Genomic DNA, 20429 nt, shown 5'->3' on the forward strand with positions numbered 1-20429 from the left:
CTGAAAGAAGTCAATCTGTATGATTCCAACTACGTGGCATTCTAGGAAAGGCAAAACTATGGAGATAGTACAAAGATCAGTGGTTATTAGGGGTTGGAGTGGGGGAAGTGAAAGAGATGAACAGGCAGAGAACAGAGGATTTTTAGGGCAGTGAAATTATTTTGTATGACACTATAACATAGATAGATGTCATTATACGTTTGTATACATACCCATAGAATGTACAACACCAAGAGTGAACTCCAATATAAACTATGGACTTTGGATGATAATGTATCAATGTAGGCTCATCACGTGTAACAAACGTACCACTCTGGTATGGGATGTTGATAGTAGGGGAGGCTGTGCATGTTGTGGGTGTTGGGAGGGAAGGGAATATATGAAAATTGTACCTTCTACTCAGTATTACTGTGAACCTAAAACTGCTCTAAAAAATAAGCTAGGCTGGGCATGGTGTCTCACAGTGGCCTGTAATCCCAGCACTTTGGGAGGCCAAGGCAGGTGGATCATGAGGTCAGGAGTTCAAAACCAGCCTGGCCAAGATGGTGAAACCCCATCTCTACTAAAATACAAAAATTAGCCAGGCACGGTGGCAGGCACCTGTTATCCCAGCTACTCAGGAGGCTGAGGTAGGAGAATTGCTGGAACTCAGGCAGCAGAGGTTTCAGTGAGCCAAGATCATGCCACTGCACTCCAGCCTGGGTGACAGAGTGAGACTCTATCTCAAAAAAAACAGAAATAATAAATAAATAAACTCTAAGAAAAGAGTATTTTTGGCTGGGTGCTGTGGCTTATGCCTGTAATCCCAGCACTTTGGAAAGCCACAGCAGCCAGATTATGAGGTCAGGAGTCCAAGACCAGCCTGGCCAACATGGCGAAACCCCGTTTCTACTAAAAATACCACAAAAAAAAAGAAAAAACAAGTTAGCTGGGCTTGGTGGTGTGCACCTGTAGTTCCAGCTACTTGAGAGGCTAGGGTAGGAGAATAGCTTGAACCCAGGAGGCAGAGGTTGCAGTGAGCCGAGATCGCTCACTGCGTTACAAAAAAAAAAAAAAAAAAAAAGAAAAGATAAGATGCATTGAAGAGTCCCAGTTTTCCTGAGTTCCTCCGTTTATTTATTTGTGTTGCGTTTGACTCACCAGAATGCTGAATCCCGAAGACCCATCATTGTCATCAAGCCCTTCATCCTTTTTCTCTCTCTTGTGACATTAACAGATGCATAGTAAATGAATGGGGAAAAGGAAATAATGCAGGAAAAAAGGTATAAATCAGTTATAACTCCTGATTGACCAATGAAAGAATGCATCTTCATATTTTTTCCAGTAACTGACATCAGCTCCTCCATCACTGAGTGATTTGTTGTGATCTGAAGAAAGGCATTAATAAGCAAAATTTGTATGTTAATGAATAGCATGCTGTTCTCTTTTAACTGTCTATTTTCCTATGGATGTATAATTGGCCTATTGGGATTTGATGCTAACCTGTATTTCCACTTCTATGTCCTGCCATTGACCCACTGAGAGCTTGGGTCCAGGCAGTCTGAGTGACTCACCGTTCTCAGAATTCACTATGTGTTTCATTACCTCCCTGCCTAACATTACTTTATGATTTGCTTGGCATGTCTTTTCTGAATTTATATATTCAGTAAGCCACCCCTCATCTCAAGCTTCAAGCTAGAATGTTATTTCAATTAGTCATTCTTCCATGGCATTCTAAGGCTGAGAAGGTTTTTACTCATTTACTTATGAAGACCTGATCTATAGTTCTGTACTAGTCTACTTCTGTTCTAATAGTTTTCTTATATGCCTGGCTTCCCAACAAAGTTGAGTCCGTGAATGAGATGCTTTTTCTTCTGTTTGTATATAGAAACTTCAGTAAACTTCAGAGTGAGCAAATGAAATAACAAGGCTGTCCACTTACATTTCCTTTCATGAAACTTGATGCCTCTAATATCATTAACTGGCATTAAACATTAGTTTACATTGAACGTTTTGTACTCACTTCTATAATAGCGGCATTAATGGCAGCTTGAAGAGCCACAAAACCTTCCTTCCAGAATACTGAAACTTCACAGTAAACATCTTCACTTGTTTCATAACAATGAGCTTTGTGAAAAAACAAATTATAACTATCATTACATCACTATCTATGTTATTGAAACATGATTTCAATACTGATTATAGCAAACAGTGGACTTTACAATGGCCCCAAATTCCAAATGTTCTTATTTTGACTCAAAGCTTATGAAAACGTAAGTTATAATGATTCTCAAAATGAATCAGGCAGACTCATGAGGCGGAGCGCTCTCAGGAAATGTTTTACATTAAATTATAACACTCTAAACTTTCTCATACCATGTCCTGTGGTTTTCTGCTGATCAAGAATTTTGTTGATCTCTTCTCTTTTCTGATTTGTATTGTGAAAACTACATATTTTAATGTTTTTCAAAAGTTCACAGAGCCTAACATGGATTGAGAAACACTGAACAAAAGCGTTTTCTAACACTGGATATAACACAGGCATAACAGGCAAATGGAAGTTCAAGTAAGATTACTTACTATGCTTAAATCATGCCAATCAGAGTATCTTTGGAAGAAAAGGATTTATTTAAAAAGAGCTATCAGTCCATTTAATAGTAAACTATATTAAAGAGATATCCTTGAATAAGATTAATTAAAATTGAGTATAGGAATTAAATGCATATTACATGAAACATGGTTTTAATAAGATCTTGAAATATTTCAGATATACAAATGATATAAAAATACAATAAAAACACAAGGACCCACTTCAAATTTGCAAAATAAATGCATCATTTCAAATACAGTTAGAAACTTTTGTGCACTTCCCCAGCACCAAGTTGCTAACTAGCTAACTGCTTTCTTGAACATTGTGTTTATACATATGCCACTATATATCTCTAAACTACATATGTAATTTAAAAAATTAAACTCTACTAATAATTATTATGAACTATGCTCATTTATTCCATATTATGATTTTGAAATGTATATAAATGGTCCCATTCAATTTTTTCTTCATTTTTATGGTTATGAAATCCCATTGCAGGAATGTAAATCAATATATTTATCCATTTTCCTGTTGATGATAATTTGGTTAGTTTCTTTTTTCTTTTTGCGATTACCAGAAAAAAATCTGCTGCTATAAAAATCTGTATATACGTCTTCTTGTAAATATATTGATATTGGTCAGTATAGTCTCTTATATGTTATAGTAATAACCCCTAAATCTCAGTGATTTATCACAGTAAAAGTTTATTTCTTACTCAGGCTACACATTCAGCAGAGGTCTTTGGTAGGAGGGTTGTGGGGTGGTACTCTATTCACATCAAATTTAGGATCCTAAGATGGAAGGCATTTCCTCCAACTGTTAGTGGCACTGTCTGTATTATATTTGACTCCTTAGTTTGAGGAAGCAGGTGAGAAAAGGTGAAGAACTTATACTTGCGTTTAAATGCCTTGGGTCTAGCTATCTTATTAGGGCTACAAAAAGCAATTATTCTATGTCCTCAGGAAGAAGAGAATAGGCTGCAAATCTTTAACACAGGTATGAGAGTTTCACTAATACGATTTCTATGATGATGAGTTATAGGTTATGTGCACATCAACTGTAAAATAAAATTTCTCAGTTTTTGTGGAATTTAAAAATTTTGTAAAGCTGGGTAGGTGTTCTCTTTGCTACATGTCCTTGTCCATACTTTGAATTGTTCTATTTGCTAATTTTTGCAAATCTTATGAACGTGAAATGATATAACATGTGGTTTCAACGTGCAGTTTCCTGGTTGCTAATGCGGAGAAACACCTCTCCTAGTGCTTATTCTTGATCTGTGTTGTTTTACGAAATTATTTTTAATTATGTTGTTTTATGAAATTATTATTTTTGTATTTTTGATCTTTTTCCTATTTATTCAAAGTAAATCTTTACATATTCTGGAATTAATTTTTTGTTAGATTTTTCTTTTTTTTGGAGGTGGAGTCTCACTCCGTCACCCAGGCTGGAGTATAGTGGTGCGATCTCTGCTCACTGCAAGCTCCGCCTCCCAGGCTCAAGCAGTTCTCCTGCCTTAGCCTCCAGAGTAGCTGGGACTACAGGCGCACGCTGCCACACCCGGCTAATTTTTGTGTGTTTGTGTGTATTTTAGTAGAGACGGGGTTTCACTATGTTGCCCAGGCTGATCTCGAACTCCTGAACTCAGGCAATCCACCCGGCTTCGCTTCCCAAAGTGCTAGGATTACAGATATGAGCCACTGCGCCTGGCCACTTTATCACAATTTTTGCCTTTATTTTTCACTATCTCTATGGTGTGTTTTGATAATGGGAAGTTCTTACAATTTATATCTAGTCAAATTTATCAATATTTTAATTTATGGCTGAGTAGTATTCCATGATATATATATATCATATTTTCTTTATCCAGCCCTCTGCTGTTGGACACTTATGTTAATTCTCTATCTCTGCTTTTGTGACTAGTACTGCAATAAACATATGAGTGCATGTATCTTTTTAAATATAATTTTTTTTTTCCTTTGTGTAGATACCCAGTAGTGAAGTTGCTGGTTCAAATTGTAGTTTTGTTTTAATTTCTTTGAGAAATCTACATACTGTTGTCCATAAAGGTTGTACTAATTTACCCTTCTACTAATGATATATAAGTGTTATCTTTTCTTCACATCCTTGCCAACATCTGATTTTTTTAGACTTTTTAATAATTGCCATTCTGACTAGGGAAGATGGTTATCTCCTGGTTTTAATTTGCGTTTTCTGATAATTAGTAATGTTGATCATTTTTTATGTTGGTTGGCTGCTTGTATGTCTTCTTTTGAAAAAAGAAGAATTCAAACAATCCAAATAACACCATTGAAAAATAGGTAAATGGGTTATTTGTTTTGCTTGTTGAGTTCTTTGAATTCTTTGTTGAATGCATAGTTTGCAAATTTTTTTCCATCTGTAAGTCGTCTGTTTACTCTGTTGATTGTTTCTTTTGCTGTGCAGAAGTTTTTTTTTGTTTTTTTTTTTTGTTTGTTTTTTTTTAGTTTAAGTCTCATTTGTCTATTTTTGTTTTTGTTGTATTTGCTTTTGAGGACTTAGTCATAAATTCTTTGTCTAGCTCAATGTCCAGAAGAGGTTATTCCTAGTTTTTTCTTCCTGAATTTTTATAGGTTTGGGTCTTATGTTTAGGTGTTAATCTATCTTGAGTTAAATTTTGTATATGGTGAGAGATATGGGTCCAGTTCTGTTTTTCTACATAAGGCTATTCAATTTTCCCAGTACCATTTATAGAAAAGGATTTTTCCCCCAGTGTATGTTTTTGTTTGACTTTGTCAAAGACCATTTGATTGTAGGTATGTGGTTTCATTCTGGTTTGTCTATTCTGTTCTGTTTATCTATACGTCTATTTTTATACCAGTGTCAGGCTGTTTTAGTTATTATAGCCTTGCAGTATAATTTGAACAATTGAGCTTATTTAAAGAGAAGTTTGTTCTATCTTATCCATAAACAACCTTGTTTTCTTTTAACAATCATATATTCCACATAATATCTATGTGTGTACATATGAATACATATTAAATTTACATATATAAATATATATCTATGTAAATATATGTCTATAACTATATATAGTGACCATTTATCAGTATGTTCTTATGCCCAAAAATGAATTTTTTTTTAAACATTGAGGGACATGTATACATCATTATGACAGATAGCGAAGCTCTAATTTGGCATACTAACCTCTATTCCCACACATGATTTATGACATAATTGAAATAGAGAGCAGTGAAATTTTAGAGCCAGAAAATTACCTGTGTGGTCCTTGTGTTCCTTTTTTGCTGGCATTTCGTGTCCTAGCAAGAACTTCAAATGATATGAGTATGTATTAGTAAAGATGACTCTTACTATTTCTTCAGGATAATTTGCTGTGAATTCTTTAATACTTTCTTCATCTGGCAGTCCCAGGACCTCTTTACCTTTTGTTACAAGAAGGGAATATTATTGTTAATAAATTACTAGGAGACACAACTTCAGGATGTCATGTTGAATTGCTTTTGCTAGAGTTTTCTATGGAAGTAAAACATAATCAAGTATTAACTTTCAGAAAGGTAGACTAAAATGTTGGGTGGGAGAGAAATTTCTAAAGCTCCATCTAGATACAATCAGAAGAAATACATGAAAATTAGTTATTTTATTTTCATATGTTGTGATTACTGAGCCAATTTCAATCACAAACAGTGTTATACTATACCAATTAAACTGTTAAAAAATAATTAACATTCCTTTAAAGTTGAAATGGTAAATAGAGAGGGATAGATATTTAAATTGCAATTAGGCACTGTTTTATATCAGGCGGACATGCCTATACAAATTTATTTTTCTTTAATAACCTTGATGGTATGGTTAATAAGCTAAAAAAGGTGATACATTTAAAAACGTGTAAGAAACTATGTTGACATCACTGAAAGAATCCCTCTTTTCTGTAGGTATTGTGTCCAAGGCCACATGGCTGTTTTATTAATACTGAAAAATGAGACGAAATACAAGAAAAGTTCTGGATTGGGGTGGAAGTGTTGAAGATGAATGTAGAGGGAGCAAGCAGTATGTATTTTGATAGAATTAATTTTACTCTCAAACTTATGTCATCATGAACGAATACCTTTGTTACTCAATTTCTATATTTGTAAAATAAATGTAATAACCATTATTATTATTATAGAATATTAATAGAGTGCAGAATATAGAATAATATCATTACAAAATATGCTCTTTTTACAGAATACAGTTTTTATAAAAATATGCCATATTGTAACATTTAATGAATATTTATTATTATAATTGCATGTGGTTTGGAACGAGGTAATGTTGAGAAGCTCAAGTTCCTGACATTGGGACTTGTTATGGACGTCTGTGAAACAGCAAGAGCAGACACATCTCAGGGCTGTTTAGGAGACTGGACCTTAGGTAGATAGTTCATATCACATTATAATCTTGAATCAGAAGTGGATTCAGTGTTGGAAGGTAAGATGCACAGCATAGTCATTAAAATGTATGTGGAGCTAGCGGTGTGATGCTTGGTGAGGTGCCGCTGGAAAGCAAGTTTTGGATGGCTCACAGGAAGGAAAAGTCCAACATACTCTGGAAACTGTGGCCACAGAGACTCCAAATAACAAGTGCATGAACTGGATTACTGGATTACTGGATACAGAATCCAGTGAAGGGGTCAGAATCCAGGCATAAGATTAATAATTACTTAAGCTGGAGTGGAATTTAGACAGAAGTTGACAAAGAAAGGAAAAAAAGAGGTTATGCAGGCTTCCAGTGACTGGGTGGAGCAAGATGTGTAGGTTTTCCTTAGAAGAACGCCCTTGGTGGGAATTATGTTGCTTAAAATGAATACTCAGTACCTTCTAAGACACATTTTTATATTCTTTTAAAAATTGAGATGTAATTCACATACCATAAAATTCACCCTTTTAATAATGTCCTGGTTTTTAGGATACTCACACAGTTGTACAAGCTCAAAGTCACTTTAAAATTATAACTCAACTCATAATAATTCAATTCATCAGATAAAATCTCACTTTACATCCAACCATCATTTCTGATTTGAAGCTGCTGCCTGATACTGACATCCTGTGGATATAGTCTGACTGTCCCTGTACCTCTATCTCCATTCATTAATGAGAATCTTCTTTTAGTATTAGCATAGTTGGCTTTCAATCAGCTAGGTTTGGTATAATCCAAAACAGAATAACTAACCTCCTATTAACTTTATTGACAAATACATTGCTAGCATTATTTTTTGTAGTTATTCTGATTATAACAATTAAATATTTATACAGAAAAATCATGCCCATATGAATGTGTGTCTGATCCAATAGGATACACCTATCTGCCATTCTCTGCAAAATTCTTAGTAACCATTACAGTTTTACTAGCTGATGTAGAAATCATCCTCCTGTTACCATTACCACGAGCATCTCAAATAAAAAACTTAAAACTTATACTCATTATAGCACTAATTTTAATCTTTATCTTAGCCCTCGACCTAACCTGTGAATGAATGACAGGGCAACCACCACAGGTTTCCCTTTGAAGTATGCATTTATAGTTGTAAAGGACATATGTTGTTTTCATCTGTTGACATCCAGTTCTTTTTCTAGTAAAAACACACTGTGATCCATTTGGGATACTTCCCTTCCTTCACTCACATATCCTGTGGTTTTGATGTGGTCCATGACCTGGGAGCTCAACAAGTGGGCAATGAAAATACTGCATGTCCCCTATCCAAAGAGATTAGTTCTTGGTGAGCCAAGATCAACACTAACCCAAAGTCACCTATTTGTTCCTGTGGATAAAATCCTTGAAGTTATTGTGAACTATCAGAAATGATCTGTAATCTTTTCACTGGAGTTGCTAATCTGGGAGGGCTTAAATCTGGAGAGTCTGCAGACCAACTCTGCCTCTAGGAGAACCAACCTGTGAATGAAGCCAGCACACAAAGCTATAGATCTGAGGGGCAGAGATGTACCTCCGTTGATGATAAACCTCTATCCTGCATTAATACTCTGCTCCTTTAAGCTAGACAAAGGATTCTTTTTCTTAAGACAGATTGAGTTGGCCTCTTACTCTCAAATGAAATATTTGTGAAAAATGTAGTGTTATTTTTTACAGATTATTGTTAACTAGTCACCCTATTGACCTATCGAACACAAGGTCTTATTTCTTCGAACTGTAAAAGTTTATTGTTGCATAAATTCTTATTCTTATTTTGCATATGCTAATAATAAGGCTAAGAGAAGCTGATGGCTTTCAAAATGCACTCCAGACACATATATATTACAGCAGTTCTCAGTGGACTCTCAGAACTACTTTTAATCAAATGTCCTCTGACTCTAAGCTTAGTTCTCTTGCCTTTGTACCAGGCTGCATCTCCTCTAATTTCAGAACGTTGCTATAAAAATGATTGTTACAAAACTTATTGTTACAAAAATGATCTTTACCCTTCAGCTTTAAGGTACTCGTTAAGTAACCTTAACCTTAACTTGACTTAACAACTACTTAACCTTAACTCGTTAAGCACCTTAATGCTGAAGGATGAAAATCTGAAATATGGAATACTCAAAGGAACATTCAAATAGAGCAAGGACATGTTTTTGGTGTTAAAAGGTAAAGTTAAAATTCCTATAATCAAATTTAGGAAGGGAAGAGACTGGTTGTCTTTGTCTATAAGGACAAGAAACTATCCTACACTACAGCAACGATGTCATTTTGGTGACAATGCTTTCACAGTCACAGTGAGTGGTGAGATGTTACTTCCAACAAAGGGAAGATATATTCCCAATTTATGTACTTCAGAAAGTTTGACCATTAAGATTTATCAAACTGAAATACAAATTAAATGCATACATTTGCAGTCAAATTAACCAAATATTCACACCAGACATTCCTCTTAAGTAACTAGAAAACTTACCTGCCAGGAAGGGAGCAGAAGCTACTTTATTCATTATCTGTTGGGTTGTGTTGGTGACAGGTGTGTATGCAACAGAAAATCTGGATTCATTAAATGTATCTACCCGTCCCAGGTCCATGGTAAGCAGTGAAGAAAAATCATTTACTTGATGACTATGAGGATATATATACAAACAAAGTAGTAGGAGAAATGAGTTCAGCCATTCCTATATAATACAGGAGAAAGGATAAAGAAAAGTCTTATTTAAAATTAGTCATCCACAATCATTTTGTCGTAAAGTTTGTCTCTTTTATACTTTTCTAGCTTCAATATATCCCATATTATAAACTGTTTAAAGTCTGCTGAAAGTCTATGTGTTTTAAGAGATAGTTCCAAGGCATTGCTAGCTTCGTAATGCTATACTGGTTACATGCCAAGATTCTGGAATTACAAACTCAACAGTATACCAGTTTGTAAGGGCATTCTGATAATTCTAATAATAAGATAGTGTCTGAGGGACAATATCTTAATTAGTTATAAATCCTGATCACATGCGAAGTCCCAATAAGAAATCACTCTATTTCCAAAATGCATGATCTTAGGGAAAGAAAACTTTAAAATGTATGTATAGTGGAATTCCAATTTAGTTAAAAATGCTACTTAGCTATATCTATCTGATTTTTAAAATATATCAAAGTTTAATCAAGATTTTTTACATGGTAAGATTATAAGAGCTAATGCTAATTTTCCTCTTGGACTTAATACAATTTCAACTTTTCTATTTTTTTTTTTTTTTTAAGAAAACTAATTGTTTCAAGAAGAGAAAGAGATCCCAAAGAGAAAATGCCAGTTACCATTGTGGTGGGTTGGTTTGTTTACCATATCTTTGGAATGTCAGTATCTTAACCCTAGTCTCTATGAGTGGGGACACTAGTAACAAATGTGACCATTGGCTTTTAAAACATGTATTGGTTTCTCAATTGCTACCAGATTCAGTGGTTTCAGACCTCAATTTATGAGCCCATGTCAATTGAAATGTCTTCAAAAACAGATTCATGGCCTGAAGAATAGTATTTTCTGTTGTATAAAGGTGCTGTATTTTAGTGTTTTTGGTGCGTCGGGGGAGATACACGTGGCATAGATAACCTCCCAGGCAACAGGTATTTTCCTATCATAAATAGAGAACAACATATATATTGAGTCATACCATTAAGGACTCTCTTTTCATTCTCCATTTTTTCAGAAAGTTCTTGCATAATAAGGCCCAAGTTTGTTGACACACACTGATCTCTCTCTTCCTCATCTTGTCTTGTTTAACGAAAAAGAAAGAAGATAAAATTAATAAGAAGAAATACCTGCAAACAACAAAAAAAGAGTCACTGAATACTCCAATGTTGCAAATGAGTGCAAAGAGTCTGAGTGTTTCCCAGTCAGCAATGCATTACTCCCATGCTCTCCTTCCTTCCCCACTTGTAAACTCTGTTCCATCATTTATTTGTGATACCCTGTGCCAGTTATCAATTTACTGTCTCAGCCCTAAATTCACTCTGCATAGCCTGCTCTATAAAAATGGATCTGAATTCTTTAAGTACTTTCCTTTGCCAGTGGGCATAATGCTATACTGTTTCAGCAGAGAGGATAGTAGAGACACTGCAGGCATCAGATGCCATCCAGGTATCAGAATAGTTCATTTGCCGGGTTTCTATAGAATGTATTTTTCTCGACTGAGTAAATTGTTTTCTCCAATGCAAAGTACCTATAGTGTGCAGGATTCGCTGTGTGTTTCCTCTAGCTCTTGACTTGGGTAGCAGTAGTATATCTGGGAGCCTCCAGATAGCTACAGCCCTTTCCTCAAAGCTCTGTTTCCTTTGGCCATCCTGTTGCAAAAGCAGTGCACTCCAGTACTGGTGTCCACAGCTTGCCATTCAGGCTTCTCTGACATTCAGTGCGTTTCAACCACACCTTATCCAATTATGAATACCTTATCTCCCCATGTTTATTCTTCTTTGGATATTCTCCCTCAACCCTAGGAAGGCCTCTTGAGCTCTCAGTCCATCTTTATAGTTATTCTCCTGCCACTATTCAATAGTACGTATATTGAACTTACTTTGTTTAATTACTGGGTAGTTTCTGTCCCCTGATTGCACCCAGACCAACACCTACACATATACCACTCTTTTTGTTGTTGTTGTTTTTTTGAGATGGAGCCTCACTCTGTCGCCCAGGCTGGAGTGCAGTGGTGCGATCTCGGCTCACTGCAAGCTCTGCCTCCCGGATTCACGCCATTCTCCAGCCTCAGCCTCCCGAGTAGCTGGGACTACAGGCGCCCGCCACCACGCCCGGCTAATTGTTTGTATTTTTAGTAGAGACGGGGTTTTGCCGTGTTCACCAGGATGGTCTCGATCTCCTGACCTCGTGATCCACCCGCCTCGGCCTCCCAAAGTGCTGGGACTATAGGCGTGAGCCACTGCGCCCAGCCATGACTGGACTTTTAAGGAATCCCCTGTGTGGGGACAAGGACTGTAGCAACAAATTGTTGCACAGAACTCTTTTTTTTAATAGGTTTCACCTAGTATTATTTAAAAAATTACAATTGCAAAGACTTGGAACCAACCCAAATCCCCATCAATCATAGACTGGATAAAGCAAATGTGGCATATATACACCATGGAATACTATGCAGCCATAAAAAGGAATGAGATCATGTCCTTTGCAGGGACATGGATGAAACTGGAAGCCATCATCCTCAGCAGAATAACACAGGAACAGAAAACCAAACACCTCATGCTCTCACTCGTAAGTGGGAGCTGAACGAGGAGAACACATGGATACAGGAAGGGGAACATCGCACACTGGGGCCTGTCAGGGGATGAGGGGAAAGCGGAGGGAGAGCATTAGGACAAATACCTAATGCATGTGGGGCTTAAAACCTAGATGATGGGTTGATGGTGCAGCAAACCACCATGGCACATGTATACCTATATAACAAACCTGCATGTTCAGCACATGCATCCCAGAACTTAAAGTGCATATGCAAACAAGAAACCTGAGAGACCCCCAGTGGCTCCCAGGCCACAAAATACACCCATGTCTCAGAATAGTTTTTCCAAAGGGCAAATCTAGAAGCCTTGGTGGAAGGACAGGAATCCCTGCCAGCCCCACAAAACAACCTGTTGTTGCATCTTGGGGAGGAGTTAAAGCAAAAATCAGCAGCTAATGGGAGGCAATCTGTAAAGCACCAACTACCCCTTCCCCCAACCCTTACTACTGTTCCAGGTAAACTTCTACTGCTGCTAAGTTGTGGGCAGAAGCAAAAAGCCACTTTGTGGAGGGAGAGGAAGGAAACCACGTCGCTCTATGATAAGCCTTGCACCTAGTAAAAAGCAATAGCCTGCTACCACTGCAGGTGGGGTGGGAAACTTCCAGTCCCCATTCCCAAGCAAAGATAAGTTGCAGCCGAGATTTGCAACAAGGACCCAGCATGGATACAAAGCAGAGACAGGCTCTCACCACAGGAGGGGAAAGGAAACTCTCATAGGTCCAGAACTTCTCAACAGATACAAGGTGGGAATCGGCTGGTATGTAGGGAGAAAAACATGTTGAGGAAGCCTCACCTCAAGGGCCAGATCTGTAGTATCTAATACTGAAATTGGAGCAAGAAATCTAGAGTTCCTCCTACCCATATCTCAAGCACTGCACTGAGCAAAAAGCTATAGTAGTCTATGGATGGGGGGAGGGTAAGAGAATGGAGAGGGTCTCCTTTATGGCTTGGGTGCACAAGGCCTTTGAAAGTTGAGGGTGGAACAGGAACACACAGAAAACAACGTACAGCTTCCCAGAGCCAAATTATGCACAAACATAGAGTGTGTAGGGTATCTCATTATTTAAATTTGCATTGTCTTGTTTTTCATAGAATTTGAGCATCTTCTTATATGCTGAATGGTTATTTAGACTTCTGGAAATAGATTTTTGTACTCAGTTGATTTTTTTTTTTTTTGGTCATACCTATTTGTAGGAGTTCATGATGTATTCTAGATATTGGTTTACTGCCAGTTATTAATTTTGTCAATCTCTCATTTTCTTTTATTGTATTCAAGTTTAAGTTTTGTTGTAGTCAAATTAAACAACCTTTTCCTTTGTGATTGTGTATTTGGTGTGTGTATGTCCTGTTTAGAAAGCACTTTCCTTTTCAGAAATCATAAATACACATTCCTTCATATCCTTCTAATAATCTCAAGTATTTTTCAAGAGTACATTGAAAGATGTACTCTTTCATACGTCTGAGTTTATTTTGTGACCTGAGTCGTTGGTGACGAGTTTTTTCTTTCTGCAGTTCTCAAGCAAATTGTTCCAACATGAACTACTTTCTGGTTCCTTCTTTCTGTATTGATTTGTTATGCCTTCTCTCTCAAAGAGCAGATATGTGTGTGTTTGTGTTTGTGTGTGTGTGTCTGCATATGTATATTATGTGCATATGCACTTTGAAGTATCCTATTTTTCAATTAATCTCTTTGTATATTTCTTGCACATATTCTACTTACTAGTAGTTACTAGAAATTCATAATAAGCCTTCATAAATGCTAGAACAGGTTCTTCATCTTATTTTTCTTTTCAAAATTGTCTTGGCTCTTCTGGGAGCTTACTATATGTGACAGAAACTGTTAGCTTTTTACAAAAATAAATTTATTTATTTATTTATTTATTTATTTATTTATTTATTTGAGATGAAGTCTCAATGTGTGGCCCAGGCTAGAGTGCAGTGGCACCATCTTGGCTCACTGCAACCTCTGCCTCCTAGGTTCAAGCGATTCTCCTGCCTCAGCCTCCTGAGTAGCAAGCAGGGACTGCAGGTGCCCGCCACCATAAAATTCAACATCCCTTCATGTTAAAAACTCTCAATAAACTCGGCATTGATGGAACATATCTCAAAATAACAAGAACTTTTTACTACAAAGCCATAACCAATATCATACTGAATGGGTAAAAGCTGGAAGCATTTGCTTTGAAAACTGGCACAAGACAAGGATGCCCTCTCTCATCACTCCTATTCAACATAGTATTGGAAGTTCTGGCCAGTGCAATCAGGCAAGAGAAAGAAATAAAGGGTATTCGAATAGGAAGAGAGGAAATCAAATTGTCACTCTTTGCTGATGACATGATTCTATATTTAGAAAACCCCATCATCTCAGCCCCAAAACTCCTTAAGCTGGTAAACAACTTCAGCAAAGTCTCAGGATACAAAATCAATGTGCAAAAATCACAAGCATTCCTATGTCCAACAATAGACAAGCAAAGAGCCAAATCATGAATGAACTCCCATTCACAGCTGCTACAAAGAGAGTAAAATACTTAGGAATACAACTTACAAGGGACATGAAGGACCTCTTCAAGGAGAACTACAAACCACTGCTCAAGGAAATAAGAAAGGACACAAACAAGTGGAAAAACATTCCATGCTCATGGATAGGAAGAATCAATATCATGAAAATGACCATATTGCCCAAAGTAATTTATAAATTCAATGCTATTCCCATCAGGCTACCGCTGACTTTCTTTGCAGGATAGAAAACAACTACTTTAAATTTTATATGGAACCAGAAAAGAGCCCACGTAGCCAAAACCATCCTAAGCAAAAGGAACAAAGCTGGAGGCATCGTGCTACCTGGCTTCAAACTATATTTAGATTTATTAGCATGAATTTAAAATATCTATAACTAAAAATACTTTTGAAAACCTATTACATATGGATGTATTTTTTTCTTCTATTTTTAAACTTTTTTTATTTCTGTTCATTAGTCTTGCTAGAATTTTGAATTTATTAATGGCCTTTTAAACAAAACAGAAGTGTTACTGTTTCATCATTTTGATTATTTAGTTTGTTTTCTAATTTTTAAATTTATCTTCTTACTTTTTATGATTTTATGTATACTCTTTTTGGGGTTTGTTTTGCTGCTTTTTCCTTTGGCTTCTTGGCTGAAATAGTGAACTAATGTTAGCAGAGTGGCTGAGAAAATGGATTCTGGAGTTCGGTGATTGATTGCATCAGTGACCCAATTATCCACCTGTGCCTGTGTCCACCCTTTGTCTGGTAATTTTGGAGTTTTTATCATCAAGGCAGGCCAGTACTTGGGCCAAGAGAAGAAGGGAGGTGTGATGACGCACAAGTTCTGAACCTCAGCCTCCTGAGACCTTGAGTGTATCTACTTGCTTTTTTGTGTTTCTTCCATTGCTGTGAGAGCAGACCTGGCCTAGCCTACTGCAGAATGAAACCACGCTGAGTCCTCTTAGTCATCCAGTTGAGAATGCTAGCCAGTCCCCTCCCAGAGATACGATCAAGCCTGTCCAAGATCAGCAGATGCTGATTGCTTACAAATGCTTATTGCTGCTTGTTATTGTTTGGGTTTGTTTCCTTTTTGCTGTGTAACATAAATGTGACAATAGACAATACATATGTTACTTAGGATTGCCTCTTTAGCATCCACTATATTGAAGTTTGTTTGTTTTTAGTGACTTTTTGTTTTTGATTTCTAACAATTATATTGTGATCAGAGAAATGACTTCTCAGTAAGATACTGCTTCTTTAAAATTCCTTAAGACTTCCTTGGTGGTACAGCATATTTTAATATTTGAAAGTGTTCCACGTGCACCTAACCTGTAACTTACTGTTTAGGTGAAGTGTTTTGTACATATCTATTCAATCTTTTTCATTGTGTTCTTCAGATCTTCAGCATCCTTTCTAATGTTATATTTACTAGATCAATCATTTCATAATAGAGTTCAATTAAAAATTTCCACTCTAATAATAGGTTTGGCAATTTGTTATTATATCTCTGTTAGTTTTCAGCATGTGCATTTAAAGGCTAGGTGGCTAGGTGCATAAAACATTGCTTTTTTATGTTTCAGTAGTAGATTGCTTCTATTTCTGATAATAACGTGGAGACACTAGGTTTCTATAGGTTAATATTTGCCTAATGTATCTGTTTCTATCTCTTTGTTAACCTTTTGCACTTTTTAAAAATATTTGGTTAATGTATAAAAAACTCATCAATGCATTATGTTTAGAAATCTAAACTGATAGATAACTGTATTTTAAGAGATGCATTAAATCATGTATGAATTTTTGTCTTGGATGATCTCTCATTGTATCTTATTCTCATGTTAAACCTACTTTTCCTTTGCTTCTAGTTTTGTCTACATCTTTACCTTCTATTGAATTGAAAATGTTTTCCTCCCCTTCTCCATTTCTTCTCCTGTCCCAGAGATATAAAAGGTGGTTATATGTCTTTTATGGTTACTCTTAAATACTTTTCTAAGGAACTATAACTCATTTTATGAAAACTCAAAAGTATTTATTATCTCTGTTCTCTTCCTACAAACAAATGTCTTCTAGATATTTTAACACTCTGCTGAATTCCAACCTAATTATCCTGGTTATTATTGTGTAGAAATGTGATTCAATTTTCAATTTAAAGGACATACAAAGTAGATTCATTTTTTACCATCAAATGACAATTAAATTTGCCAATGAATTATGCATTTCTGTAGAGAGGCTGTGATATATCTGGGCTTGTGCAGGAGGTGGAATGTAGAAATTCCTCCTGTACAGGGGTTGGATTGGCTGCAGCTGCTTTAAGAACCCAGAAACTTTTGTCCTCTCCATAGGCTAGCTCACTGTGAAAATACCGCATGGATTTTACCTAAAATTGCCCACAGAGAGCAGCATTATACTTCTATAGATAATTGCATCAGTAGCTAGAGAGGAGAAGTATGGCAGCAGACTACCCTCTACCCTCCTGGTAGAAGTAGCACATCACAGTCTCAGCACGTTCAGTCTTGAGCAACAAACATGATGTGAGTGTTTGTGAGTAGGTCTGTACATGGGGGGTGATTTTGTAGGGGAATTTATATATACATTTTATTGCAGCAGGCACATAAAATACTTCCCAGAAAAAGATTCAGTGCATAATAAGAACACCACATCTTTCCATAACTTCACTCAACCACTGCTACACAAATACAATTTGCTAAGCCACTTCTGAAAACTGTAGCACTAGAGTACTCTCAAATGGTCTTTGCTGTGGGAGAAAACAGGGTACCTAAGCTGAATTATAGAAAGTAAAGAGATTCTGGGAGGTACCATCATCAGTTTTCTGGGAAGCATGTGAAGGACATGACTTGGAAGAATGGGTACAGACTTTTGAGCACAAAGCCAGCAGCTCCACCCTGAAGACCATCATTTGGCTCATAAGTCCTGACTCCCGAAGCAAGTGACCCCCCTCCATATGCATGCCATGTTGGCCATGCGGTTTCTATGAACTCCTCCATAGTGATGAGAAGTGAATGAGCCCCAACTGAAGCCATCATCCCATTGATGGGACAGGATCACACAAACAGGGTGGTGCTACTTCCTAGAGCCAAAGCTCAAGTAAGGTGTCCAGGGGTCAGTTGCAACAGAAGGCACATTAGCCATGGCAGTCTCAGAGAACACTGCTAGAAGAAGAACCTACACATGGCCATGTAATGAGGCTGAAGGGAAGCCTAAGTAGAAGCAGACTAAGTTAAGAGGTCAGAAAGTCCATGGAAAGAGAAGAGGGAAGGACAGTTCCAAGAGTAAAGCAGCCTAGATTAAGGTGCAGAAAATTCAGCATGGATACTTTTAGGAGAGCTGTGCTAAGGCTGCACAGGACCATGAACTGGCCAAGAAGATGATCTCCTCACTATGGAATCAGCCACAGTCTTAGGTAGCATGCAAACTCCAGTCTGACTCCAATCCCTTATATCTTCCATTGTAAATTATTATTGCCTACTTTGTTTCTTTCCAATTTTTATATGTTCTGCAGTTTATATAAAGACTAGCAAAAACATGAATTCTTTATTATACATATGGCAAATAGTCTCAAATTGTAATGACTCATTTTTATCCTTTTATATTATTGTAAAATTCAGAACAAAATATATTCACGATAGGAGCATGAAAATTCTTTTTACCAAAACAATGTACATTTTAAATAACATTGTGATAAAGAGAAGCTACATGTTTCACATTCTGATTCAACTCACTGTAACCAATGAGTAAAAGATCCTAGAAAGAATCTTATGTTTCTAAAATTCTTATAGTCCGAGTGAGAGATAGGAACAATACAAATATTTCTGTAAGTGCTCTTGGTAAACAGTCTCAAAATCAGAAGAACACTTATCCAAAAGGCCCTAAATTATTGTGCAATCAAGATAGATAACTTTAACTTCAAAAACAGCTCAGTCTTCCAACCCAATTCCTAAAACTGTAAGATGTTCACAAAATTTTTATAGCCAATTTAAACTTATTTCTACACTCAGTTATGTTTAAAACAACATAATGGTTGCATAATTTTTAAAAAACATTCTAACTCAATATTTTTATCTATCTAATATTAATTACCAGATATAAAATCTTCAAAATAGCCCAGTATTTTTCAAAATAATTTCTCCATAGATGATTTTCATTCAGTTTATAAAGCTTTATTTATAATTTTGTCATAAGAATAAGAAAAGACAAAGCCTCTGAAACAAACACACACACAAAAACAAAATACAAAACAAAACAGAAAAAAATACAATGAACTTACTTCTGGGAAAATTGAAGCAAGGAATCTAGAGGTATGTTTTATCCACTGATCTCCTTGTTTAGAAGAAAATTATTCATATTTTCTCCTTGTCTCTACCACGTATCTAGAATTTGCTTTAAATGTTAGACTTCTGTGAAAAGTTTCTGTGAAGACTGCTTTCAGAGTGGAGGTTATGATCTCAATTCTGTTGGCCCTGCCAAACATCGCATTCACGTGATCGTGCTTGGACTGTTTGTCTTCTCATTGATATTCGGCCAGTTCCTGCAGAGCAGTGGCATTTATACTGGGTTGCCTGGCTATATCATATTATAGGGAGCAATTTCTTTTTTATGTCCAAGATGGTTGTGGCTAATATCAAAATTTAAAGTGCTGTCTTTAAGCCATGAGAAAGTAAACAGCTTAATCAGAGAAAAGCTCTTCTCTTTACCCAGAGCTCTAGTCTACTTAATTGACAGCTTTACCCAGATAATCAAAATTTTCATTCCTCTGTTTCTCAGCTTCATTTTCACTCAGTTCAGACTGTTTTCCAATTTATTTGACCCATAGATTAAGCAGAAATGTGCTTAATTTCCAAGTGTCTGAAGATTTTCCTGTCTTTGCTTATTGATTTCTAGTTTAATTCAATTATACTCAGAAAAAATATTTTGTATGTCAAATTTGTTAAGGCTTATTTGATGACCCAGGATATGATCTATCTTAGCAAATATTCCACAGGTACTTGAAAAGTTGTATTTTTTTGGTGTTGAGTAGAATATTATATAATATCTATTATATCTAGTTGGTTGATGATATTGTTCAGTTTTTTTCTATATTTTTCCTAATTTTCTGTCTCCTAGTTCTGTTGTTTACTAAGAGAGGAATGTTGAAGATTTTAACAAAAATTAGGGATTTTTAAATTTCTCCCTTTAAAACTATCATGTTTTCCTTGATGTACTTTGCAACATTTGGAATTGTTATGTCTTTTTGGTGAATTGACCCTTTTGTCATTATGTAATGTTAATCTTTATCTTTAGTAACTTTTGTGTTCTAAAGTCTACTTTGTCTGATATTAATAATATAGCCATTCTTACTTTCCTGTGATTATCGTTTTCACGGTTTTTTGTTTTCATCCTTTTATTTTTATCTACACACACACACACACACACACACGCAATATGCTTTCAGAGTGGCGGTTATGATCTCAATTTGTTTGGCCCTGCCAAACATCACATTCATATTATATATGTGTGTGTGTGTGTGTTTGTTATATATATATATATGTATGTGTATATATATATATTTTTTGAAGATGACTGTCTTGCTATGTTGCCAAGGCTGGACTTGAACTACTGGGCTCAAGTGATCTTCCCATCTC

General features: G+C 36.2%; 1 protein-coding gene across 1 annotated transcript in view; it reads right to left on the reverse strand.

Moving 5' to 3' along the window:
* Nucleotides 1-12997, reverse strand: part of ABCA8 (ATP-binding cassette, sub-family A (ABC1), member 8) — an 80035-nt gene extending 67038 nt beyond the window's left edge. The window contains 6 exon segments of the mRNA XM_011979591.1: nucleotides 1137-1367; nucleotides 2003-2106; nucleotides 5827-5991; nucleotides 9492-9696; nucleotides 10678-10778; nucleotides 12844-12997. Coding sequence (XP_011834981.1) covers nucleotides 1137-1367; nucleotides 2003-2106; nucleotides 5827-5991; nucleotides 9492-9696; nucleotides 10678-10773 — 801 coding nt within the window. The 5' untranslated portion in view covers nucleotides 10774-10778; nucleotides 12844-12997.
* Nucleotides 12998-20429: the final 7432 nt, after the last annotated feature.

This window comes from Mandrillus leucophaeus, unplaced genomic scaffold, assembly GCF_000951045.1.
Source record: "Mandrillus leucophaeus isolate KB7577 unplaced genomic scaffold, Mleu.le_1.0 Scaffold1, whole genome shotgun sequence".
Taxonomy (NCBI): Eukaryota; Metazoa; Chordata; class Mammalia; order Primates; family Cercopithecidae; genus Mandrillus; species Mandrillus leucophaeus.